The 17,251-nt window shown below is 40.3% G+C and overlaps 1 protein-coding gene across 1 annotated transcript in view; it reads right to left on the reverse strand.

The window, feature by feature from the left end:
• Positions 1–695: 695 nt before the first annotated feature.
• onecut2 (one cut homeobox 2) overlaps positions 696–17,251 on the reverse strand; it is a 38,602-nt gene continuing 22,046 nt past the window's right edge. The window contains exon 2 of the mRNA XM_061747147.1: positions 696–7,715. Coding sequence (XP_061603131.1) covers positions 7,426–7,715 — 290 coding nt within the window. The 3' untranslated portion in view covers positions 696–7,425. The remainder of the gene's footprint in view (positions 7,716–17,251) is intronic.

Genomic DNA, 17,251 nt, shown 5'->3' on the forward strand with positions numbered 1-17,251 from the left:
ACCAGCAAGAAAACAAAAGTAGAAAGAAGAGTGCGTGAATAATTTACGACAATTTTATCATCATCATCATCACCAGTGGCGAGGAGGTATATCTGCAACAGTTTGGAAAAGAGAGCACGGTTGGATTTTTTTCTCCACGTTTAAAGCTTTGCAACCATCAGGAAAAATAAACAAGTACCTTGATTTGGCATTTACAGAAAATACTGATTCGTAATTTATGAGAGGATGTTTGTATCTTGTTCACATAAGTGGAAAAGCAGCTGAGATTAAAGTAAAAAAAAATAAAAATAAAGTCACTGAGAATTGATTTGCTGTGATTATATTGCAAAGAGCAGAGTGGAAGGAAACTCCAAATGACAGCACTGACGTTTGTTTTTTGACAAGAAAAATATATTTAAAGGTCAATGGAAAGGAAATTTGTTCGACCCTTCCAATTTGTTCCACTTCGGCTCGAACAAGTTGTCAAATACTGTAGAGGGGGGGGGGGGGGGGGGGGGGGGGGTGATAGGTTACGCAAAAGGCTTAATTCGACCTTTGTCGGCTTAACACAAATCACAATGTAGTCGCTATGCGGCACGTAGCTGAAGAGAAGCCATTCAAATACTACAATAGTCGTGTGAAAAATAAATTGTAAAAGATTGCTTGAACAAACTCCAGACTTAAAATGCAATTGATTTAGGTGTCAAGACAAAACATTAAAGCTCGTTATTATTTATTTTCTGCAAAGTTTAATAGAGCCAAATCTACAATATATATTTTTTAAATATCATTCATATTTTTGCCCGTTCCCTACACTTTTGAACAAGAAAGAGAAAATGTGCCTCTCGTTGGACATCAGGAAAACGTCCATATTATCAATCCCAATTTTTTTTTTTTCAAACCAGACAATAAATGGCTGACTCATTCACATAATTGATTTGCATTGGGTCTCTTTTGAGGAACATAGACCATGCAAAGACCAAAAATGGTGGAGACCCCAGCATCTTTACATAAGAAAGAGTGGCACTGTATGCGAGACAGCACTGAAGAAGAAGAAAAAACAAAATGGTTTCTTTGGTTTCATCAAGACAATCGAAAGGACAAATGGAAATTCAGTGAGGTAGCCTCTCTGGTTCTCACTGCTGGAGTAGACTTTTCCTTCATTTTACATACACACGCACGCATGCGCACAAACTCATTCTTGGAAGCAGCTGTAGCTTCAAGGGACTTCTTCCTTTCTATCGAGACAACAAAACAAGTCAGTGTGTCACACTCACACAAACGTCCTTAAGAAACTGGATCAATGCCGCAGGTATTTCAATGCGGAACTGGTGTGTGGTAGCATTACATCCCCTTAACAATAACCTGGATAAGATCTTTGGCAAATAAAGATTTTGCGCAGAAACTCAACGAAGACAGGAATCAAATTCCATTTTGTGTTTCTTCCAATATTTAGAAACTACAAATCAACAATTTGGATTCCTGTAGAATTTTCATCCCACATTTACATTTACATTTCTATTTTTTAAACATTTTATATACAGTAATGTTTGCAACTTGGTTTAAAAACATAAATTAAAAAGAAAAAGAAACACTGACTATAGACTTCATATTTTCATGTGTGTCTTGTAATTTGTTACTTGAACACAAAATACATGATGCTCATGAAACATTTTCTTAAATTTTGCGTTGAACTAACAAAAACAATTCTTGTAGACATTAAGGCAACATTTTATTTGCTTACTTTGGTTGTTGTTTAAGTCTATGGAATCAGGTAAATACAAAATACTTTGAAGGAGTATTAGAGCCACACTGAGAAGAAAAGCAAAGGAAAATGCAGACCCAAAAAGTTGTCAAATTGCACAAATAACATTTCAATGTTATGTGAAATATAGTAATGCCAGAAGTGAAAAAAAGTACACTGAATTTGATCGTGTACATCAGTTGCTCATGACTAAAATGCGCTAAACGGATTTTCCCCTCGTCTCCTCAAAAGTAATACTACAATAGATACGAGTTTAACACGTTTTAATCATGTGCAACGTGTATATCATGTTCGAATTGAGTAAATTCAAAGTGTACATGATCGCCAGTCAATCACATATCAACCAACAACAATTCACACCGATGGGCAATTTAGTCTTCAATCATGTAAACCTTGAGGCAAAAGTGCTAACCACATGCTCCACCATGAGATCCACCAGGGTTGTCGGGAGCTGTTATACTACTGCAAGTTAAAAAAACAAAACAAAAAACACTAGTAGTTGATCTTCAACAGTCCTCATCTTAATTCATGTGTCGCATTATGATCGGAATATTACTGTATCTAACCATCCATCCATTTTCTGTAGCGCTTGTCCTAATTAGAGTCAGTGGTGAGTTGGAGCCTGTCCCGGCTGAATTTGGGTGAGACACCCAAGATTGGTCGTCTGCCAGTCACAGGGCATACAGGTATACAGACAAACAAGCAAAAATAAAAGAATATTTAAAGTTAAAAGTTTGTTCTCACGACTGATCTTGTGACTTTATGCTCACATTATACATTTTCTTTTCAGTATGGCTTCTTTGTCAAATACATAGTTCGGCTAAACAATTTTGTTGCAGAAAATAGGGGTTGTAATTGATACAACTATATCTATTTAATACTATCACTAGTGTAAGAATAAGTCCTTACCCAGGGCATGAGCTGCATGGATGTAAACACACACAGTTTATTTGCTTCTCTCAAGGATTCCAGTTGTCTTTGGTAGTTCAGTTTACATCAATGCGTGTCCTGCTCTTCACCTGATCTTTTTTCAAATCTAGAACATCAGCCCGAAAGCCGTTGCTTATCCGACAATGGTCAGCAGAATGCGAACAAATGAAAAGAAAAGGACCAAAAAAAAAAATTGAACAATAAATTAGCAGAAACAAAGACAGATGCAGTGCTCATCATTTGTTGGCATATTCTGAGCCTTGTTTTTATGCTCAAAAATGAAATATCATCCCCATGAATAAAAACAGTGAGAGCATGAGTGGACATTCAGATGTAAGTCTAGTTTAACATTCCTACATTGTTCTCTCATTAAGTCTAAGCATTCAGAAAAGAACGTTGCCTTTGTTTATTTATTTATTTTTTTCCATTTTAGTTTTTAAAGTAAAGCTAACTAAGAATAAATTAAGAGGCCAGCGTAAGCACTGCATCTTTGATGCAACTAACATTCTTAAATACATAAATATTCATTGAAAACAATTACATCTAATTAAATATCATTAAATTATCATCAAGTACAAATCTAGAGTGTTCTAAACACCTTATAAATAAATACAGCATCAAACAGAAAGAAAAGGGAACGTACAATGTAAACTTTGGCAAAGCTAATCTTCATCAAAAGGGTAAAGGTTACAGTGGGAGATTTGGCAACACAATTTGTTCATTTAAATTAAAAACATAAATTACATGAAATGAAAAAAAAACACACATTTTGCAAAAAATCCCAAGTAGGAATGTAATACTAGACATAATCATTGGCAAATAATTTTTAAGTACTTTGCGCAAACAAGCAATGAAAACCTCTTTGGACATTTTTGGTTTCATACCCATATTTTTTTAAAAATATTTTTTTAATTTTTTTTATTTTTGTGTGTGTGTGTGTGTGTGTCTTGCCTGTATTACAACCAGACATAATTGCAAGTGAGAATGGAAAATGGCCACCACCCCTGGCTCCATAAACAACACCCCTCCATTGGGTATCGGAGGCCTCAGCGCAGCGGGTGGGGGCATCTCTTTGGACTAGAAGCTTTACATACAGAAAGAGAGAAAATTAAGGATAAAGCTATTGGACCGATATTTGAGCAGTTTCTCTCAGCGAGTGTTTCATGTTGTATAATTTTGGTTGGTTTCATTTATTGTTGTTGCACATTGTGGAGCAGCAGCAGAGTTCCCCTCCTCTTCAAAGAACAAGCAAATGTGCATCTTCCAAGCGACATGGTCCCGCTCCAAAACGGGGAGCTGGTTTGTGCGAGCTAGTTATGCCAATCAACAGTGAATTCTGATTTGCAATGTTTGACCAAGGTTTTCTATACGAGTGGAATTCAGGCAAATTAGAGTATGTCAACGTGCTCGTACAGCAAAGAGTCTTTGGTATGAACTGTACACCTCACATAGCAATATTATCAGTCTTCTTGCTTTAGGAAGCACGGAGGATCAGTCAGCAGAAACATGAATGTTTCATATTGGATTGGATGGAAGCAAAATATAAACGACGGACGGAAGCATTGCAGTTAGTTAACAACTGATGTGTACTATTGTTTTGTTTTGGTTTTTTTCGTTAATGGTGTCTGAATAGACTGCTTCCTGCTCAAATGTATTATGAACAGAAAAGGCAGGGATCAATAAATCATCCCTGCACTGAGGCCTAGGAGCTTGGAGGTAGACTTGCCTTGTGGAGGAGCTAACGGCTAAGGCTAATGGCTACGTGCTTTCTTACCGTGTACTTATTCAAATTAGTTGAATGACTGCCATGGAAATTGATAGCCTGCTGGATTTGTGGATGCATCATCAAATGAATCCAAATAATTGCTAGCGACCTAGTTGTCGAGGATTAACAGACGAGTGGATATAATGTAAACCCACAACATTTTGGAAGAAACAAAAGTAGGGCTTGTTGGAAAGTATTACAGTACATGGAAGAGAACCCAAAGCACATCATGTGACTGGCGCACACACCGCTTTGCCAAATTTAGGCGGTGACAAGAGGAGGAGAACTGCTACCGGAGTTAACAGTGACTCTTTGGTTTATTAGCTGATGAGGTTTCTGTTGTTCGTTGAACCATTTTTACTTTGAAAAACTGCATAGGCACACGTTAAAGACGCTCTTCAACCGTGAGAGACACATTAATGTTCGGACATTTCCGGGCTGGAGGGAAGAACGTTGATGACGGCGTCCTCCGCTTCCTTCTTCCCTCCTTCCCGTGCGGTTTTACCCTTTCCAGTCCCCAACTTGGCCGGCCTGACTTGACCGCAGCCAGAACAAAGCTATTTCTCCGCTCTTGTGATGTCACCCGTTCCTCTATCGCAGCGTCATCCTCTATCCTTGACATTGCTGCATCCGCTCTTTTTTATTTTAATATTTTTTGTGGTTTTGGTAGTAATACTTTTCCATCTTCAGTCCGTTTTTTTTTTTTTTTTTGGAAACAGTTAGGTGCAGAAAAAGGGTTTTCTTTGGTTTCGATTTGTCAATAAATAGAAAAAGTCTCATGTCCATTTTTTTTTTTTTCAATCTCAAGCCTTTGGCTTGCTTCTAACCAGGCTTGGAGTCAGCCTGGGGTTTCTAAAGGAGCAGGGGCTGCTGACTGGCGTCTTTGCTTTGGTTTGGTTGCTATTTCTTTTTTGGTTTGATAGCTCATGTAAGAGATGATTGATGAGGTGATCATGGATCGTAAAGGCTGCTAAAACACAGTTGGAGGTGATGGCGGTTGAGGTGTTTTTGTGGAATCTTAGGTATCTACGTCATATTGGAAAGGCTATACAGAGTGATCGTATAGGCAGGGTATACAGTAATTTGGTAATAATGTGCGCTGGGTGACATTCGTACGGACATGAAGTCAAGCCGAGGCCGCAAACAAATGTTGATATACGACAATTGATTCTTGATCAACCTGATTTGTTCAAAGCGCTGCGACCTGTCCTCTTGGTTACTAGCCTAATGATCCTCTGCAGGAGACTGACTTTCCAGACATCGTCTTTAGATTGTCCTCTTTAACTATTACAAAGGCCCTGATTCGCCTGGGCAGTCCATTCCCCACAGGATCAAATGGTCCACTGTTGGTCTTTGGGGTGTTTTCATGGCAGTCTTAAAAGGTCTAATAACAGATTTAAGCCAAACTAGTATTGACATCTTTGAAATCCCTCAAATGTACTGATCGTTGAGGACTATCAAGGGTACACTCTTTTTTTTCCCCGTTTTTTTTTCCAAAAAAAGAGACCTTTAACAATCATGGCCAAGTTGGTAGAAACTGTTTTTTTTTTTAGGCTTCACACGCCGAATAATTGAGGTCTACAACAAGTATCTGAATACACAAATACATTCACATTATGACTGTCTTTAAATGGGAGATGGCCTTTAATGCCATTGTAAATGTTTCAAATATATTTATTTTAAGTTTCCATTTTCCAGAGGTGTAAATAGTTTTTCTCAGTTTAAGATTGCGCTAATGCTCAGATACAAAAGCGCTGGCCAGATGTGATGAATTATCATGGTAACAAAACAGAAAAACGGTTGACCAAAACCAGGTTTAACTGGAGGATATTGGTTTAGCTTGACTATGTTTCTGTCAGGTTGTCAATTTGGGGAACACATTTGGGAAATGACTTCTTATACAGTACATTACAGCGTGGGATTACAGGAACGCAGAGCGGATTTCAGCCACTGTTTAGAAAAATGGCATCCTGAGTTTTGTAAGATGCGAAAACCACTCGGCTTGGCAGAGAGCCCCGGTTCTATTGCAAAGAAAATGTGCTTCAACATTGTGCTCACATACGTTGTACATATACATATCCGCTGTACTTCACTGAATTGGAGAAAAACTTGCAGTTCTACAAGTTGGCTCAGACTGTGAGGAAGGTTTATGTGCCTGGAAGGGTACTACTGTATGTGTAAGTCTTTGTTTTTGTGCTTCCATATTAAGCCATCTCCTAACTTGAAGAATCGTTGAATTGTATGCCTTTTGTCTTTGGTAAGATTTTAATTTTAAATCGTGCTTGTAAAGTAAAAATTATAGCATGTGTTGAGTTTTGAGCTCATGGGGAAATTAATTTGGTTTGCTGTCAATGTATTTGAACTTGAGGGTAAAATTAGTTCAGTGGGAAAAAAAGGTGTCAAGAAATAAGAATGTTGTCTGATGTTTTCATTTCTGATAAATCCTTCGATGTTCTTTCGTTTGGTAATAAGTAACCTAGGTTTTGGACATGGGATGAAATGTCCATTCATTCTTAGCACATTTCGTAGTCATAAAACTTTCATTGGTTACTCCATTGGTTGGTTCCTAGCTTATATTGCATAATAGAAAACATATTGTCCTCTTGTCTTTGGTATTTGGGCTAGTGTGTCAGTTTCTTGTCCCAAATGAGACACCAGCAGTGAAGAATTGAACTTTTTTTTTGGTCGTTTTGCTTTGCTCTCAGGCAGAGTTTACCCTTCAGCTTCTGAATGGATTGGTGATGAGTTTGAAAAAGGCGGTTTGGCTACAAGTCGTCACAGTGAGCAGCCCCTCTCGCAGTTTGTCATCCTTAACAAACGCAAACAGACAAACAAAAAAACAAAAAGTAAAAACTTTGGTTTCCCAGTTTCCACTCCTTGCTCGGATCAGGCTAAACTTTGACCCGTGCCCTCAACCTCACAATCCCCCTACCTTAACCCAACCCTACCCAACCCTCCTCCCTGCCATCTACCCCTCCACCTATTATCACGCTTTGGTACAAGTGCTGGACGCTGAAGATTGGGCGCCGGGACTGGCTCCGTCGTCTGTCCATTTGTCCAGGCTCCGGCGCCGGGCGTTCATGAAGAAGTTGCTGACGGTGGTAAGTTCGAGGCCCAGCTGCTGCGAGATGGTGAGCTGCATCTCTTTGGAAGGCCGCTTGTTTTCTTTGAAGATGGCCAGCAGAGTTCGCCGCTGCAGGTCAGTGAAGACCAACCGGGATTTCTTTGGTGTATTGTTCCGCTCCTTCGCTGTGTCTTGCTCCTTCCGTTTGCACGCTATAAAGGATGGGGAAAACCAGACAATAACAAAGTAAAAATGTTAGCTTTGCGCATTCTTTTACAAGTAGTACAAACTCATCTTGTACTATACTGTATAATACACACGACTTACATAAAGCTTAGGCTACTGGGCTTTCGTGTGAAATTTCATGATGAACCTAAAACTATAACTTTAATATGTAAGTTTTTGTACTTTTTTAGCACAAGTTGCTATTCTCTTAACAAGGAGCTGAACAGCAAAATTCACAGCATGTATTTGAGCCAGGAAATGACGCAATACATGTCCTAGTCCAATTAGAAGTAGTATGTAAATACAAGCAGCCCTCCTCATCATGCTGTTCACATTTTGACATCATGGGACCAAGACGACACCTAACAACTGATCAGCAGTTCCTCGCCACTGTGAGCTTTTACACACAATGTTCTCAGACAGAATTGGTCACCACGCTAAGAGCGTCACAGAGTGTCATCAGCTGGTTGCAACCAAATGCAGAGAGACTGGACGAGTCACAGAAAGGCATGGAAGTGGACATTCTTTGAAATTATTAAAAAAAAACACCTCTTGTGAATTTTGTCGTTTAGCTTCTTGTTAGAGAACAGCAATTTGTGCAAAAGTACTAAAACACTCAAAAGAACATTTTAGAGGAGGTCAACTTTAGTTGACCTGTAAAGGTTATAGGGCGCTCTATATTCTTCCTGAAATTTCACCCAGAAAGTCGAATGTCCCTAACTTTTTGTGAGGACTAGCTTGAGTTGCCACATGCAACAGAAGCCCTGTGTTCCACTGTTCATAAATGTATGTGACAGTCCCTCGTAAGTGCACGTCAGCGTTTTTCCAAAAGACGTATTAGTCCGTTTTTAGGCGGGAAAGAGGATGTGATTGTTTCTCCCACCAAATTTTTTTTAAATGAAAAGCAAGCCCGTGCAAACAGGGCTTGGGTTTCTGTGGATTTCTGATAAAAGGAGCAGGAAAATACAGGGTATACATAATGTACATTTTTATAAAATGCCAAGGAAAAAAAACAATGGAGTACTTGCTCATTCATCACAGTACATCATAGCAATCCTCATATCCCATGCAATTACTGTAATTTAGTCCCTTAGCAGCCTTTAGTTTAGTGCCTGAGTCTCACCCTCTCTGATATCAATTATTTATTGTACTGGTTGCCATTAGATTACTACATTGCTATGAATTGTGTTGTATTTTGGGATCTGCCGGTCATTGAATTCTTTGTAAGGGTTATTTTCATATAATTTGACCAATAACAGTAAAGACACCTATATATATATATATATATATACAATAATAATAATAATTCTACTTGAGCAATTTTTTTATGCCACCTACATTTAATTTGGGTCTGTGGCTGAAACAGCCACGCTTAAAGTCCATAGATCCATCCATTCTTTGAGCTGCTTATCGTATTTTCAAAATGACTGATGACTTTGAGGCATTCATAATAAAGGCAATCCTTACTGACAGAGCAAATGGTGGTGGCCCATTGAAAGACACTTCTTTTTATAACGGTAAAGACAAAAGTGCAAAATGGTACAGACATACAGCTTCATAAAAATTGTGTGAGTTGCACAATTTACACGTACGTATTGGCCTGTAAACTCTGTGGACACAAGTGCATGAATGATCATATACTGTACTCTTGTCTTTATACAATCATGATAAGGGTAAAGACATGCAATTGTTCTGACACTTTCACAAAGTCATCCATGATCATTAATATCTCTGAAATAACACCCTTCATTTTATTGTCTGCTATTGTGTGTATACAAAATGGCTGCCTTATCCTGGCACTTCAGCTCACAGATCCCTTTGGTGTATTGGAACCATGACGCTCTCTCCAGTGGCATTAACGATCGAGACAGCTTGAGTGACAAAGAAGCACCCTTGCCTCTTCTCCTCTTCCTTCTCTCTCATTCTCCTCATTCATCAAATCCTCAAAGTATTCTTTCCATCTATCCAGAACACTACTGGCACCAGTCAACACATTTCCATCTCTATCCTTAAACACCCTAACCTGCTGCACATCCTTCCCATCTCGATCCCTCTGTCTGGCCAACCTGTAGAGAGCCTTTTCTCCTTTTTTAAGGTCCAATCTGGCATATATATGCCATACATACATACATATGATGTCATCATATGCTTCTTGTTTGGCCTTTGCCACCTCTGCCTTTGCCCTACGTCGCATCTCAAGGTATTCCTTTCTCCTCTCCTCGGTCCTCTCAGTGTCCCACTTCTTCTTAGCTAACCTTTTTCCTTGTATGATTTCCTGTACTGTGATGTTCCACCACCAAGTCTCCTTCCCTCCTTTCCTGCCAGAAGATACACCAATTACTCTCCTGCCTGTCTTTCCGATCTGCACCAATCGCAACTCTCTCTCTGTCTGGGATCCTCAGAACTACTTTGTCGAGCTCCTTCTGGAATTTCTCTTTCACATCCCAACAGTGTGGCGTAAATTATGCACAACCCCTACTCCATTTCTCTGCCCATCTACACCATGGTAAAATAATATGAACCTTGCCCCTAAACTAGCTAGCCTTACTGTCTTTCCACCTAGTCTCCTGGACACAATATATCAAACTTTCTCCTCAACATCATGTCAGCCAACTCCTGTGTTTTTCCTGTCATAGATCCAACATTCAAAGTCCCCACAATCAGGCTCTGCTTTCCTCGTCTCTTTCCACCTAAGAAGCCGCTTTTCAGCTCTCCTTCGTCTTTGACCTTAACAATTAAAACAATTAACTTTATCTTAGCGCTATCAGCCTAAAGAGGTATATTTAATGAAATATTACAATGATTTAACAATAACAAAATCTGATTTTCCCCCCCATGTGTATATCCACAAGCAGGCCTACCATGACCACCAAAGAGCCTACTTTAAGGTATAGCCATAGAGCCATAGCCAGATCCCAATTTCACTCCGTTAAATTAATAACCTCTCCGGGAACACAAAACAGTTGTTTTCCACAGTCAATCACCTACTGAAACCTCAAATCAGCACCACCAACAGTATCCAAACCCAGGAGCATTCTAATAGGCTCATGGATGTCTTTTCCAGCATAGTGGAATCTATCCGCTCAGCCTTTCCTTCACCTTCCTTCTCAGCACCAGTACACACCTTTCCTCTGCCCCTTGTCACATATTCACAACTCATTAAGGTAATGTAGCAGGAGGTTGAGGGTATCTTAAAGGAAATGAGAGTGTCTACTTGTTCCCAGGATCCTCTTCCATTGCTTAAAACAAATATCACAGGCATAAGCACACTCATCACTGCCATAATAAAAAGTTCTCTAGACCGTGGTCATGTCCATTCAGCTCAAAAAACGGCCATTATTTGCCCACACCTCAAAAATCCTCTTTAGATCCTGGAAACATGACCCAACACCAATCTGCCTTTTTAAAATGTATTCTTATTATTAGTTTTTTTGTCCTGTTCAGCTGTTGGGTCAAACAGATAGGAGGATCTGTTTCGCGTTTATGCTGGAACAGTTTTTAAGTTACTGTGCCATCACAGTGGAGTTTTTAAGCTGCCACTGGGGTTCTTTGTATTCAGATGGATTTTTATTGAAAATTTCAGTCGGACAGAACGTAGTTTTAAAGGGGAGTGACAGAAAAAACAAACAAAGGGGAGAGACAGTGAAAAGATAACTAAATAATATAGCTAGAGAAGACAACAAAAGACAGGACATTAGCTGTAATAAAGATGAGGAAAGTAAACTATTATATGCTGAATACAATGACAAATTAGATTCAAGTGTTGTATGGTGCAGTAGTGATACACCCTGTGAAGAAAGGACAGGACAATATAGGACAGGACTTGACAGGACAAGGAGGGACAGCTTGCAGGACAGCGGTAGTGGACCCGGCTGTACAACTGAAGTATGGTGGGAGTGGCTATGTAAATTATAAACATCTTTGGAAATAGTGAGGTGATACCAAGGAAGTTTGCATAGTTATGAGTTATTTATCGCAATGAGTGAGTGGCCCCGCACCAAGTGGCCCCGCACTGCCGCGCGTGACCCACTATGTCACAAATCTGTGTGTTAAGTTTGACTCTCATATTTTATTTGACTCCTACTGTACATTTGCCATTGCCTTTTTGGGGTCTCAGGCAGAAGCCTGCAGAAACTTCAGCACATCTAGAACTGTGTTCCCAGGATCTTGACAAGGACTCACAAATACAACTACATTTCACTCATTCTTCACACCTTCCTCCACTGGCTGCCAGTCTGCTATCGAATCCACTACGAACTCTGCCTATGTACCCACCAGTGTCTTCACGGTAATCCTCCTCCATATCTCAGTGAGCTTCGCACTCCACATTCCAGTCCTCCAACACCCACTCCCTCCACCAGCTCAGGACTAAACTCGACACCAGAGGAGACAGGACCTTCCAAGCAGTGGTACCACTTCTCTCGAATGCCCTCCCTGAGGCTCTGAGGGCTTCACAAGGTGTGTAGATGTTCACAAAAACAACTAAAAACTATCCATCCATCCATTTTCTGAGCCGCTTCTCCTCACGAGGGTCGCGGGCGTGCTGGAGCCTATCCCAGCTATCATCGGGCAGGAGGCGGGGTACACCCTGAACTGGTTGCCAGCCAATCGCAGACTAAAAACTATGCTAAACTCTTTTTAAAAATGCTCATTAGCTTTTTGACCTCCATCCTTGACTTTGCTCTTCCAAGTGTCTTTTTATCCTATCCAGTTGTTTGCTGTAACCTCTGAATGCTTGTAAACCTGAAGTATCTAACTATGTTTTGTTAAAAAAAAGTCCTTTTCACCCATGCCACTACTAGTGGAGATGACACAATGCTGATTAAGCCTATTAATGCCTTTAACATCTAGCTGTATTTTTTTCAGTACAGTGGAACCTCGATAGAACAGACTAATAGGGGCGGGGGCGTCGTCTGATATAAGCTCATTGTCCATTACATTGAAGTACTTTTTTTTAGGCCATATGCCCCCATATTAATGTACAGTATCAAAATTATTGGGCTAAAACGCCCAGTCCAGCACAATGATATTTTAAATAAATATAAAACAAGGTGGCGGCACGGTGGCCGACTGGTTAGAGCGTCAGCCTCACAGTTCTGAGGACCCGGGTTCAATCCCCGGCCCCGCCTGTGTGGAGTTTGCATGTTCTCCCCGTTCCTGCGTGGGTTTTCTCCGGGCACTCCGGTTTCCTCCCACATCCCAAAAACATGCATTAATTGGAGACTCTAAATTGCCCTTAGGCATGACTGTGAGTGTGAATGGTTGTTTGTTTCTATGTGCCCTGTGATTGGCTGGCTACCAGTTCTGGGTGTACCCTGCCTCCTGCCCGATGACAGCTGGGATAGGCTCCAGCACGCCCGCGACCCTAGTGAGGAGAAGCGGCTCAGAAAATGGATGGATGGATGGATAAAACAAGGTCGAAAATGTTTGAAAGTTTCACATTTTATCCAAACTTACCACGCCGGTGTACTTAGTCATGGTGACATGATACCATACAGTACTCATCAAAGGTGAGTCGCTTTCATGGGCCCAGAGGAATTAGTGTGCTCCCTAGTTCCAAATCTGTTACAGTACCAAAAATAGCATGTTCCAGACTCCAAAGACTTTTTTTTTTTTTTTTATTCCTCCTCCAACACTGCAGCCATGCCGCTCTCTCTGCTGCGCTCTACACACAATAGACACAATAGGTATAACCATCACCACGTGGCCGCTACGACAATACCTCACATTCAACATGGCTGCCACGTAGGCATGGGAGGCATGTCTTTTAGAATTGGATCTAGTCATACTGTATTTCTGTGATCCGGAAATACGTCAGTCCCATTCTCACCCAGCATTGTGCCACAGCGCCAGTAAAAACAGCGGCCAATTCTGAAACTAACAGACTTTGTCAATGGGATTTTAAGTGACAAATGGAAACTATTTGTGGACACCTTGTTCAGTCCCGGAAGTCCGTTTTATCGGATATCCGTTATATTGGGTCCGTTTTACCGACGTTCCACTGTATTTGATTTTATATAGCATTTAGTGAATGCCCGATTCATTTCCCATGCTGGCCCACTTGATGGCGCGCCGAGAATAATGTAATGGAAATGACAGCAAGCAGAGGTGGGTAGTAACGCGCTACATTTACTCCATTACATCCAATCAAAGTGAGTCATGACAGCTGCGCGCGACTCATGTTTACATGACCGACTACGAAAAACAACAGCTTTAACATGCAACGTGGTTTTGTCACTGCCCAAACTTGGATATTTCAGCCTACTTCTAACTTGAGAAAACAGATGTTTTTGCTTTCGTTTTGGCTGTCCATATGGCAACTGTAGCCTGATTTTACGGTGACAATTAACTGTTGAACATCTTATGGGTTACGTTCTGTTCTCGTTCTCTCTCTCTCTCTCTATTTGTCTCATACATACACAAACACACGCACACGCACACTTTATCAATATGTCTGGTCAGCAAACAGCTTCTTCATTCAGTCATTTTAGTGGATAAAGCAAATAATGTTTCATTAAGGCCCTATGCATGTGTTGTTGTTTTTTTACAGGTGTGTGCGGATTCCCAGTTTGAACGTGATCTGGACAGATCAAATCCTTAATCCGTATCCCATTCTTACAAAATAGGGCTCATTTTATACGTGTAACCCTCTATCCAATGACGAGCAGTCTGTGGTGTGGGATTCAGAAGCCCAAATATGCATTTTTTTATTTACATTTTTATATCATAGCCTTTTCTATATATATTTTTTTTGTTTTTAAATGTTTGTCATGTAAAGCATATTGAGTTACCTTGTGTAGGAAATGCGCAATATAAATTCTTGCTTCACTTTTGTGTGTCCTGTTGATTAGCTTCATTTATAGGATGTCTCTTGTCAAGTTTTTGGATGCAAAGCAGTGTGTGTCGGTGGTGCTACAGTCTTGGATCAACATATTGGTCGCCGTATAAAACTGTAAAAAAAAAACACCAAAGCTGCAAAATCTTTTGTGAACCCAAGTAAACACTGGACCAAACACGGTGTCAGAGTGTTAAAGACGTGGTAAATATTTTTCTATTTTCCATTTCCAATGCGATGTGTAGAGTTGGTCTTCCTATCCTATAATACCTTAAAATATGTTTATTTTAGGTGATTATATGTCGGTGTTGCAGATGATGAAATCTTTGAACTGCCAAACATCAGAGCTTGACTCTGATAATGAAGAGGAGCTGGAAATACAAGGGCTTAAAAGGAAACGTAAACCTATGTAAGTCCAAATAGCAATCTGATTTGAATGTTAAAATGTGACAATTTCTTGGGCAGTAATGAATATTTCCTTTGTATTAATAGCCACCGCTTGGGCGACACAGATGGTGAAAGCGATGAGGAAGGTGTTCCTCAAAACAACCAGGCCCAATCACCACTGCCATCAAAATCCAATTTGACTTCAAGTAAAACTCAGCAGTGGGCGGCACGATGACCGACTGGTTAGTACATCTGTCTCACAGTTCTGAGGACCCGGGTTCAAATCCGGCCTCACCTGTGTGGTGTTTGCATGTTCTCCCAGCGCCTGCGGTGGTTTTCTCCGTGTACTCCGGTTTCCTCCCACTTCCCCAAAACATGCATGGTAGGTTGATTGAAGACTCTAAATTGCTCATAGGTGTGAATGTGAGTGCGAACGGTTGTTTCTTTATATGTGCCCTGCGATTGGCTGGCGACCAGTTCAGGGTGTACCCCGCCTCTCGCCCAGAGTCAGCTGGGATAGGCTCCAGCACCTCCGGGACCTTCGTGAGGGTAAGTGGTATGGAAAACAAATGAATGAATGAATAAAACTCAGCAATCCCAGTCATGCTCTGCGGCATCAGTGCCATCTCCTTGTCGATCAGCACTTCCTGAGTCCTTATCGTCACTTCCACCACATGTGTCATCTCGTTGCTGGTCATCATCACAGGAGTCAGTTCCATCAATAATACCACCACTATCATCCCCTGGGACATTCTCCAAGGTAAATAAAACATGACTATTGATTGTGCATAGTTTTACTGTCGCAAAAAAAGTAGAAAATTGTACACTTTTGTTGAGTGTTCTTGGAATTCAACGGTTCTTCATATTTCTCGTTTCTTTAAATCCGTGACAGAGATGGCAAATTCCACCCTCACACTGGTCGACTCTGAGTCCTCATCCCTCATCTTCACGCCCAGTGTCTCCACCTCATCGCTCAGCATCACCTTGCTCTCGTAGGTTTCCACGACTAAACTTTCAAGTTCAATGTTTTTGTATTGATCATTACTTCTGTCAGTTGCAGATCTACCATTAATCTTTCGATCATGTTGTTTGTATGGGACCATAAACGACTAACCCGCAAATACTCGTTTCTCATGATCAGCCTTTGTTTTTTGAATCACTGACTGGCATATCATTTAGTCCTCAAGTAATGTGTCAACAATTTTGATACTCTTCTCTCGCTTTCTCAGCTGCTGAACTTCACATGCTTGCACTGATGAAACAAATAAAGCACCAGCTAACACAGCTGACTGCCATGGTAAACTTGATTCCTGGAAGGAACGTCGATGAAAGTTTACCCGAAGTACCCGAAGGCATTTTGTTTCCTTTTTGCCTCACTGGAGGAGGTGGAACACTATGAGGAGTGGCTGAAAGAACCATCAGATTCTTCACAGAAAAACAACTTGGTCTGAAATGATTTGTTTTAACATTTTAAACATTAGAGCAACCAGACACTTAACACTATAATTATCCCTCTAATCACTCTTGGTGTGAACGCTGATTCGCATCTTCTGCAGAATCTGCACTTTGGGATGCTGGCTAACTTCTGACTTACAGTGTGTTGTTTGAGGGATGCTTTTTCATGCATGTTCGTTTTTTCATACAAAGCAAATATTGAATGCTAATTTCGGGGCTGGGCGATTTGTGATTGCAATACATTTTGCGTCGATCAGAGCATGTAGCATCATACCTCGAATGATAATGTTTAAAATCTAAAGTGTTTTGTTCCCGAGGGGGCAATTTTTTGTGATCTCTTTTTTTCACCATATCACCCAAACCTACCTCATTCCTCTTTTCATAGCAGATTGATGGCAAGCATTATTTTTTTGGATAGATTTGATATTGGACTGCCCCATAATGGCTGGTGGTTGTCACGTAAGGCTTAATGTATGTTGAGCTTGAGACCACTGGATGAGTAACTCCTGACAGGGGGGTGGATCCCTTACATGTGGAGAGTGTCTGAGTTTTTGTTTTGAATCAATGATTTACTTAAAATAATAAAACAAAAACCTGTGGTGTTTTTTATTTTTTAAATTTCAAAAAAACGTTTTTGTTTTTTTTTAATTTTGCTCCACAGACTGACAAATACTCTTGGCAAGATTTAGTTTTTACAGTGAGAACATGCAGAATTGAACTTATTTGCAACACTTGAATCTTCGTTTGCAAATGAAAATGTTAAACCTTTTGTTACTATTGCAATATTGTATTCTTCATATATGCTGTTTACGGGTTTTAGCATTCATCATGCTAATGTGTGCAATG

Source organism: Phyllopteryx taeniolatus, chromosome 15 (assembly GCF_024500385.1).
Source record: "Phyllopteryx taeniolatus isolate TA_2022b chromosome 15, UOR_Ptae_1.2, whole genome shotgun sequence".
Lineage (NCBI taxonomy): Eukaryota > Metazoa > Chordata > Actinopteri > Syngnathiformes > Syngnathidae > Phyllopteryx > Phyllopteryx taeniolatus.